General features: G+C 32.3%; 1 protein-coding gene across 1 annotated transcript; it reads left to right on the top strand.

Moving 5' to 3' along the window:
• The first annotated feature begins 7425 nt into the window (after positions 1-7425).
• On the top strand, positions 7426-11135 carry LOC148582958 (receptor-like protein 41). The gene is made up of 2 exons (XM_088512030.1): positions 7426-10648; positions 11043-11135. Exon 1 carries the CDS (start codon positions 7481-7483, stop codon positions 10586-10588), a length of 3108 nt encoding a protein of 1035 aa, XP_088368156.1. The 5' UTR covers positions 7426-7480; the 3' UTR covers positions 10589-10648; positions 11043-11135.

An 11135-nucleotide genomic window follows, 5' to 3' on the forward strand; every position in this document is an offset into this window, starting at 1 on the left:
TTGTGGTTGTGTAACGAAAAGAGGTAGTGACGATCTCACACTCTCTGGTTGTGTGACGAAAAGAAAAATGAAAGGGGAGAAAGTTCTCTAATGGCTGACGGTGGACCTCTCTCTCTCCTGTGGTTGTGTGATGAAACGAAGGTGTGTGGCGAAAAGAAAAATGGAAGGGGAGAAAAAGTAAAAAGGGAGGGGATGAAACTCTGGAGGGAAAGAAATAGAAAAAGAGGGAGAAAAACGAAAAGTGGCACCAGAGGGCAATAAAATAATATGATAAATATTTTAACATTCGTTTTTGGTCTCTTTAAATTTGAAGAGGATGTCTGACAAATGTTATATTTAGCATTTGATAGAGAGTTTGATGCAGGGACTTTTTGTAGATTTTGTTAAAATTGTAAAGAAATGTTAGAAATAGAGAGTTTGATGTGGATGCTCTAATCTCTTTAAAATCAAAATTTAAATCCCTCAATTTTATTTTTTTGTATTTGTTATGAGAATGAAATGGATAGAATATTAAGGAGAATGTTTTGTTTTAGGTTCTCTTTAATGAATCTAAAGGGATTTAGGTTCCTAAAAACTTAACAATTTATCCGATTGCGTGTTTGTAAAATCATTCATGTGACATTTTAAATTTTTTTACTTATAAAAAAAAAAAATCATTCATGTGACATAATTTTTTTGTTTTGTCTCTCAGCCTAAAATTCTATTTCTATCATTGTATAACGATGAATGAAGTCCATTCTGGTATAAATTTCTCGAAAGCAAATTAGGCATCAAATACTAGCCACAATAACTAGTGAAATTAATTTTGAATGATTCATGTGTTCAGTTATGTGTTAAAAAAAAAAAAAAAATGTAGTCATAAAAAGCATTAGCAAATGAGTTCATTTTTAGTAAGATTTTATCCGGCCCAACACATCATAAATTTATCAACTTGTCAATTCTTTATAGTGAATAACAACTTGGAATATTTAATTAAATGAGAGGTGAATTAACTCTGATGTCATGTTAAATCACCACTTGTTCTAAAAGTTTAAGTTGATTAAAAAAAAAAAGTAAATTTAATCATTTAATCAATATTCTATCACATTTTTTAACTAAAATAAATGAAAACACCTTAATTATCATAACAAGACTTTTTTTTTTTTTTTTGTGTGGTTGAATAGGTGCGAGGGACAAGACTTTTGTAAGTCTTTCCTACCAAGTTTTTCTCGTGGATGCATTTAATTGGTAGTGTTGATGACATAATTAATGACAAACTAAGATGATTATATATATCTACTAATTATTTTTCTCCTTGATGCTTTTTGCAAACATCCATGACAAAATGTATGTGGAAACAAAATTTTCATAGCTTTATATTTTCTTTTGCATTCTTTTAATGTTTTTTTTTTTAAAAAAAAAAAAAAAATTAAAAAAAAATTAAAATAAACATATTTTATGTGAATATATGACCAACGAAAAGAAGAGTGAAACCCAAAAATAAATGGGAAAAGGTAAGCTTCATTTTGGGTATTTTTAAAATTGTACGAAGACCATATCTTTCAAAAGATGACTATACCATAGTTATGAAAATAGCTAAACATAACTTAGATATAGATTAAACATTTATAAGAACATAGAAAATAGAGTATGAAGGTTTATATTAAAATGATTACCTCAAATCATAAGCTTTCAAGGCCTGAGGAGTATTGACTCCTACAAGTATAAACTCATTCTCTCTTCTCATTTCTTTTCTCTCTATCACTCTAGGATTTTTCAGTGGTTAGGGATGACCAAAATGAAGGTTCTGGACGATATGGTGGTTTATGAATGTTCATACACGAGATGGTGGTTTTATGGTCTTTATTTTTATTTATTGTAACTGCTAATTGATCATTTGTTACCTTCATCAATCGATCAATGGAAACCTCGTTCGGTGCTAGGGTTCCATCAATCGATTGATAGCGATATCGATCATCTGGTTCACATAATCTTTTTAAATAATTTTAAGATTTAAATTTAATAATATAGCTTTAAATTGTTTTTTTAACTATTTTAAAATTATTATTATTTAAATATGCGAGGTGTGACACAGTTGTTATGCTGGTCCGTCCACTTTGGGTTTTAAAGCTAATCTCAATGGAAAGACAATAGACCATCATGAGAAATAAGTTTTTTTTCTCCATGCTTTGAGTCTCATTCATGTAAATTGCCTGTGAAGTTCGATATGGGCTCCATCATCTCAATTATTTGCAACTAATAATCAATAAAGCATGACATGAAGTCAATCCTTACATAAATTTCACAAAAACAAATTAGGTGTGGTAGTTGAGAAAAAGGAGTAAGGACTTTTTGATCTTCCACTTCTGACTGACATAGAATAAACGCAATGAAAGACAATGATAAATAAATAAGAAGTCACATATGTTATTATGGTCCGTCCACTTTAGTTTTTAAAACTTATTTCAAATGTAAAGACAACAGACAATGAAAAATAAATCTTATCATGATGCAAAGACTCCATGCTTTGAGTCATATACATGTAAATTGCCTGTTAATTTTAAGTTTTGTATTCAAATTGAAAACAAGTTTTGTAAATAAGTGTGTTGATAATTATGGTGTTTTCATATATTTTAGAGAAATAATATAATTCATTCTATTTTTAATTATCTTTTAACCATTTCCATAGTGAATGAATGAATTCACCATTGAATTTGTGTGTGGTCTACATGAGTCCACAATTATAATGGTTAATATATTTTGTATGATGAAATAGGAAAAAATGAAAAAAAAAAAATGGATGCACCTGATTGGATGCTAGCGTTTTCTTAAGGTATGACTCCAACAGAAAATTTAACTTTACATGGCAACAACAGAATTCTGCTGGTGTGGTTTTGTTTGTATTACAGTTGCCTTGTATAGCTGTATAGATTTGGTGTCTGGATAGATTTTACTCATTTGGTGTCTGTATTGGGATTTGTTGGCAGCTGGGGTTCAATCATATTTTCTTCTGGGGTTCAATTGTAGAGATATGTTTTCCAAGTTTACTCTGAAGGAAGTTTGCTGAAGTCTGCAAGGCCTTTCTGGTAGCTGTTATGCTCAAATGCTGATATACACTTTATGTGTGATGGGCACTTAACAATTCAAAGTACTTTTGTCATGTTTTGAATCAAATAATTACCCGAGTGCCTCTCCATAGGCATGTATCTCATTGAATTCTAATTATTTTTCCCTATTTATTGCTTTATTTTAGTGCTGCTTAATGCTTGTGCTTGAGCAGCATGTCACACTGATTCGTACTCAATAAAAAAATATATTTTTTCATAAGTAATGTGAACAAGATTGTTGATGCATAATAATTCTAATCATGAGAACATAATTTAGTTTGTGTAATATATGCTCATGGCAAAAAGAATCCTATTGATCTACCTTTGAGGTTACACATAGACCGACATAGTTATGAAAATAGCTAAACATAACTTAGATATAGATTACACATTTTAAGAACGTAGAAAACAGAGTATGAAGGTTTATATTAAAATGATTATCTCAAATTAGAAGCTTTCAAGGCTTGAGGATTGACTCTTCCAAGTATGAACTCTCTCTCTCTCTTCTCATTTCTTTTCTCTCTCTCACTTAAGATTTTTTAGAGGTTAGGGATAACCAAAAGGGAAAAATGCAAAATCAGTCATTGTGGTTTACTTGATTTGCAATTAACTCATTGTAATATCAAATTAAACTCAAAGGTCCCTAAGGTATGCCAAAAAAATAATTTAGTCCCTACGATCAAATTCTGTTCACTGGCTTAATAGATTATGATAACATGAAACGTTAGAACCAATAAAATTGTGATACTTGTTATATTTAAGTCAGTATCACATCAACAGAATTTGTTAAATTAGTGGACAAAATTTCACTGTAGGGATTAAATTATTTTTTTGGCATACTTCGGGGACCTTTGAGTTCATTTTGATACCACAATGACTTAATTGTAAATTAGGTAAACCACAAGGATTAATTTCTCATTTTTCCCTAACCAAAATGAAGATTATATGAACGAGATGGTGGTTTTATGAACGCTCATGCACAAGAGGGTGGTTCTATGGTCTTTACTTTTATTCTTTGTAACTGCTAATCAATTGTTCATTACCTTCATCAATCAATCAATGAAAACGTCGTTCGGTGTTCGGGTTCCATCAATCGATCAATAGTGATATCAAACCATTCGGTTCACATAATCTTCTAAAATAATTTTAAGATTTAGATTTAATAATATATATAGCCTTCAATTGTTTTTTACCCATTTAAAAAATTATTATTATTTAAATATGAGGGGCGTGACACATTTGTTATGTTGGTCCGTCCTGTGAAGTTTAATATGGGCTCTGTCATCTCAATTATTTGCAACTAATAATCAATAAATCATTATAAAAGAAAAATTAATCAGTAAAGCATGACACGAAGTCAATCCTTGCATAAATTTCACAAAAACAAATTAGGTGTCAATAATTGAAAAAAATGAGTAAGGACTTTTTGAGCACACACCTTTGACTAATTGATAATAAATACAAAGAAAAACAATTCACATTTGTTATTATGGTCCGTCCACTTTGCATAAATTTCACAAAAACAAATTAGGTGTCAATAGTTGAAAAAAATGAGTAAGAACTTTTTGAGCACACACCTTTGACTGATTGACAATAAATACAAAGAAAAACAAGTCACATTTGTTATTATGGTCCGTCCACTTTGGTTTTTGAAGCTTATCTCAAATGTAAAGACGTTAGGCAACGAAAAATAAATCTTATCTTGAAAATCTTTTATAACATGTTTAGGAGTGAACCAAACATGAAAAATCTTTTATTATCAAAAATCCTATTCGACTCTTAATTATTTCCAACGTAAAAATAATTACATTCCTAAAATCAAAATTACAAAATATCAAATTTGACAATATTTACGCACTCTCCCCATGAAGTTGCCGTGCCAGACCCAGTAGGACTTCCCAGTTCCCCCACCTCCACTTGTCTTCCACGTTCTTTGACGACGTCATGAACACCTGTATATGATTCAAATAAGAATCTTCCTACACAAACTTAATTGTTATTGGACCAACGGAAACAAGTGTGAAAGCCAATAATACAAAACATAAAGGTTTTTACAATGAAAATAAATAAATAAAGGTGAAGAATGGGGGAAGAAAGTTTGAAGTTATGTTCTAATCATGCGAACATAATTTATTTTGAGTAATATATGCTCATGGCAAAAAGAATCATATATATATTGATCTAACTTTGAGGGGAAAAAAAAAACAGAAGGTAAGCTTCATTTTGGGTATTTTTAAACTTGTACAAAAAGTATATATATCTTTCAAAAGATGACTATATCTTGAACATAGTTATGAAAATAGCTAAACATAACTGAGATATAGATTAAACATTATAAGAACGTAGAAAACAGAGTATGAAGGTTTATATTAAAATGATTAACTCAGATCATAAGCTTTCAAGTCCAAGTATGAACTCTTTCTCTCTTCTCATTTATTTTCTCTCTCACTTTAAGATTTTTCAGACGTTATGGATTACCAAAATGAAGATTATAGACGAGAAGGTGATTTTATGAACGCTCATGCACGAGAGGGTGGTTCTATGGTCTTTATTTTTATTCTTTGTAACTGCTAATTAATCAATCGGTTGTTACCTTCATCAATCGATCAATGGAAATCTCGTTCGGTGTTAGGGTTCCATCAATCGATCAATACCGATATCAATCATTTGGTTCACATAATCTTCTAAAATAATTTTAAGATTTAAATTTAATAATATACCTTTAAATTGTTTTTTACCCATTTTAGAAACTATTATTATTTAAGTATATATGCGGGGTGTGACACATTTGTTACAATGGTCCATTCACTTTGAGTTTTAAAGCTTATCTCAATGGAAAGACAATAGAACATGAGAAATAAATTTTATCTCCATTCAAAGACGCCATGCTTTGAGTCTCATTCATGTAAATTGCAAGTGAAGTTCAATATGGGCTCCATCATCTCAATTATTTGCAACTAATAATCAATAGAGCATGACATGAAGTCAGTCCTTACATAAATTTCACAAAAACAAATTAGGTGTCAATAGTTGAGAAAAATGAGTAAAGACTTTTTGAGCACCCACTTTTGACTGACTGAGAATAAATACAAAGAAAGAAAATGACAAATAAATAAGATGTCACATTTGTTATTATAGTCCGTCCACTTTGATTTTTGAAGCTTATCTCAAATGTAAAGACGATAGACAACAAAAAATAAATCTTATCTTGATGCAAAGACTCCATGCTTTGAGTCTTATACATGTAAATTGCCTGTTAATTTCAAGTTTTGAATTCAAATTGAAAACAAGTTTCTCCATCCCAATCTAAATATGCAAAGTGAAAAAGGGTCCAACCCCATTACATGGCAACCAAATTTGTAGAAAGGGAGGGGCATTGCATCAAAAGTGGGCACAAAAGACTTAATGTGTTGACTATCATTTTCATACACACTTATGAGAGTATTAAGATTTATGAGGATTTTAAGATTTCTGAAGATTATCGTTTTAATACTTGCTTTTAAGATTTTTTTGAAAATTTTAAAAGATTATTTCCCTTGGTTATATTTAAATATAGAGAATTAGGATACTCAAAGAAATGTGAATCCCCTCCCAATTGTCTTCTGCTGAAATATGAAATTTTTTCTTGGATTTCATTGTGATCATTTGTAAAATCTGTATATAAATCTGTATTTGAACTATTTTGTTCCACAAAAATCAAAATGAACATGTTTTATTTAGGGAAAATAGATAACAAAAATAATTAAATAATATAAATAGTTTATATATTGGAAAATTAAAGAAAAACCAAGTTTTATATATGATTTTTCTTTCCTATAATTTTTTATTTAATTTTTAAATAATTTTGTATCCAACAACCTTATGGGTTTGTAACTTTGTGGAGTGTTTTTGAGAATAAAAAATGAATGAAAATAGAATAAATATTATATTTAAATAGGATAGAAAAATTTAGAGAGTTTATTATTTAGCTAAAGAATAGAGAGTTTATTGAGAATACTTCACTAACTATTCAAATAAGAATCTTGTTACGCAAAAGAAAGAAGAGTGAAACCCAATAAAACATGGGTTTACTCCCATGGCTGAAGCAATGACCTCCAATTATTAATAATCCTTGTTAATACAAATATGTATTAGAAAAAAGGACATTCCCCAATAATTCTACCTGCCCAAACACAAGAAATTGGGTGACCACGTGATCTTCAATTGCAGTACTGATCCCACCATTATATTTTCAGCTTAATTACATTTTGGATCTACTTAATCGGGCCCACAACCCCCATCTATATATATACTCTTGAATCCACCATTCATATATCTTATATCACCACCACCTCTTCCATCCTTAATTTACTATAAAACTGTACTCCTCTTATTTATATATATAACGCCCTCCAATGAGACTCCCGGTCTTTTCTTGGCTTTTCTTGATGGCCATTTACTCACTTTTCCTCACCATTTCTGTCTTTGGGGTGTCTAGCCTATGTTTCCGCAATGAGCAGTCCTTGTTGCTGCAATTGAAGAACAATCTTACGTTTAATTCTACTATGTCCACTAAACTTGTTAAGTGGAATCAAAGTGCTGATTGTTGCTCTTGGGAAGGCGTAACCTGCAATGAAGGCCGAGTTATTGGTCTCGACCTGACCAACGAATCCATCTCGGGTGGACTCGACAATTCAAGCAGCCTTTTCAGTCTTCAGCATCTTGAGAGCTTGAGTTTGGCTTATAACGACTTCAACTATTCTCATGTGATTCCATCAGAGTTTGACAAGCTTGCGAATTTGAGTTATTTGAATCTATCAAATGCTGGCTTCGCAGGGCAGATTCCTATTGCGATTTCGCGCTTGGCAAGGTTGGTCAGTCTTGATTTATCTTCTGATTATTACATCTATGAACTGAAACTTGAGAATCCAAATTTAAAAGTGTTGGTTCAAAACCTTTCGGAGCTTATGGAACTTAATCTTGATGGTGCACTTATATCAGCTCCAGGTAATGAGTGGTGTCGAGCTTTATCATCTTCACTCCCAAATCTGAGAGTGTTGAGCTTGTCATACTGCAATCTTTCAGGCCCGATTGATTCCTCCTTGCGGAATCTTCATCACCTCTCAATTATTCGTTTGAATGAGAACGACTTTTCTGTTCCAGTTCCAGAATTTTTTGCAGATTTCAAAAATTTGACATCCTTGGAAGTCTTTTATTCTGGGTTGAGTGGAAAATTTCCAAACAAGATCTTCCAAGTTCCAACGTTGCAAACTCTTGACTTGTCATATAATTATGACTTGCAGGGTTCTTTGCCAGAATTTCCTTTGAATGGATCTCTTCGAACTTTGAAACTTAGTGGAATAAGATTTTCTGGGGCATTACCATCTTCTATCGGTAACCTTAAAATGTTGTCAACAATACATCTTTGGGGATGCAATTTTGTTGGATCAATTCCAAACTCAATGGCGAGCCTCACACAATTGAAGTATTTGGATATCTCAAACAACAAATTCAGTGGATCAATTCCAAATTTCAGCATGTGCAAGAATCTTGAGCTTTTGGACTTGAGTGGCAATTTACTGGATGGGAATATTCCAGATTCTCTATTTTCACATCCATCATTGCAAGTGTTATATCTTTCCGATAATCAATTTTCTGGTCAACTCAAAGAATTTTCCAACGCTTCTTCCTTCTTGGAATTACTTTTTTTGGATAACAACCATTTGGAAGGGCCAATACCCATGTCTATCTTTGAACTCCATGGTCTTCAATTCCTCTCGCTTGGTTCAAACAAATTTAATAACTCCCTGAACCTTAGTGTGATTCAGCAGTTAAAAAATCTTTCATACCTTGATCTTTCTCACACAAGCTTGTTATCTGAATATAATGATTTTAACTTTTCGTTATCCTCTGTTTCCCTTGACATATTAATTCTCGCTTCTTGCAAGTTGAAAAAAATTCCTAATTTCTTGAGAAACCAATCCTATTTATCTTATCTAGACCTTTCACACAACCAGATCTTTGGAGAGATGCCCAATTGGATCTGGAAACTTCCTAATCTTTTTGACTTAGATCTCTCTTACAATTTTCTAGTGACTTTGGAAGGACCTATCCTCAATGTTTCTCTTCATAGACTAGACCTTCGCTCCAATCAACTGCGAGGCCAGCTCCCAATTATCTCATATGTTGAATACTTGGATTTCTCAGGGAATAGTTTGCATTCCTCCATTCCAGCTAACATCAGTCGATCATTTCCTTCTATTGGATTCTTGTTTCTTTCAAGTAATAAAATCTATGGGAGCATCCCCATATCAATATGCAATGCTACAAATCTTAAACTAATAGATTTATCTAATAATTCCATCAGCGGCACAATTCCTCAATGCTTGATTGAGATGAATAATAAACTTCAAGTGCTGGATCTAAGGAGAAACAAGCTCAATGGCACAATTCCTGATGCATTTCCAGATAATTGTGGTTTACAAATTTTAGCTCTCAATAAAAACCAACTAGAAGGAGGGTTACCAAAATCTTTGGCCAATTGCATTGGATTGGTGGTCTTGGATATTGGGAACAACCACATCAAGGGTACCTTCCCATTTTTCTTGAAGAGCACAACCACGTTGGAGGTTCTTGTTTTGCGATCTAACAAATTTTATGGGCCCATTACTCATCCAAAGCTTAATGCTCCGTGGCCAATGCTTCAAGTTGTAGATTTGGCATCAAATAATTTTATTGGTAACCTTCCAATAATTATTCTTTCATCTTTGATGGCCATGATGGATCGTGAACATAAGGCGCACTCAGAGCTTCGTTACCTCCAAATTATTGTTAATCGATATTCTTATGAAGATACAATAACTGTTATCAACAAGGGTTTAGAGGTGGAGCTAGTAAGAATCTTCACCATCCTTGACCTCTCTTGCAACAACTTTGACGGTCCTATACCTGAAAAAATAGGAGAACTCAAAGTGCTACATTGTCTCAACTTGTCGCATAATGTTTTCACAGGAAAAATTCCATCATCTTTGGGGAAATTGAGTAATCTTGAGACACTAGACCTATCATGCAATGAGCTTTCTAGTAAGATTCCTGTGCAACTTGCTGATGGTCTTATTTTTCTATCCGTTCTCAACCTTTCCTTCAATCAATTGGTGGGACAGATTCCATTCATCAAGCAATTTGCTACATTTTCAGAATCTTCCTTCAAAGGAAACGATAAATTATGTGGGCTCCCTTTGAAATCACAGTGTACTTATGAGGAGCCACGGTTACTACCTCCAACACATGATGAAAAACATTGGAAATCTGGGATTGTGATTGAGTGGAATTACATAAGTGTTGAATTTGGATTTATTTTTGGGATTGGAATTGTCATTGGGCCTCTTGTGATCTGGAAGAGGTGGAGGATATGGTATTACAAACACGTTGACGACATTCTTTTCAAGATCTTCCCTCAATTGTATCTTCGAATAGAATACTGTCAAAGACGCAGATATCGAAATCAAAGGCAAAGGCACTAGTCATAGTTATGAGTTGCAATGGCTCCAGATTTATCATGATTACCTTTCGCTGTGTTTAAGGTATGATATTTGTAATTGGCAAACTTATATTACTCAAGTACTTGTTTGATATTATGTTTTGGGGCAACTTGTGAGGCGTAAATGTCATGTGGAGTAAAAAGTGCCCATGGTATCACGTTTGCGTTGGTCAGTATTGTTTCAGATTTGCACTCAATACTGATCAAAGACTGCAAGATGACTACTACTATATACCTTTACATTTTAAGCTGATTTTTTTTTTTTTAAAAAAAAAAAAAATTATAATTTTAGTTAATTTACATTATTGATTTGTGTATTCTCTTAGATGGTATTGGAAGTGGTCTTGCATGACATTATATTGTGTTTGAGTTCATTTTGTAATTATTCAATTAGGTTGTGTAAAGGAAACTTATACCAATATACGGCTCAATTGCAGATATGTTGCTCCAAGTTTACTCTGGAGGAAGTTTGCTGATGTTTATAAGACCTCTACAATGGAAGTTATGCTCAGTTGCTCATATATATATAT

The sequence above is a fragment of the Corylus avellana genome (assembly GCF_965113065.1).
Source record: "Corylus avellana chromosome 8 unlocalized genomic scaffold, dhCorAvel1.hap1.2 SUPER_8_unloc_1, whole genome shotgun sequence".
Lineage (NCBI taxonomy): Eukaryota > Viridiplantae > Streptophyta > Magnoliopsida > Fagales > Betulaceae > Corylus > Corylus avellana.

What these genes read in the sequence shown, in the direction of transcription:
- LOC148582958 (XM_088512030.1), top strand. Translation starts at nt 7,481, where the DNA reads ATGAGACTCCCGGTCTTTTCTTGGCTTTTCTTGATGGCCATTTACTCA.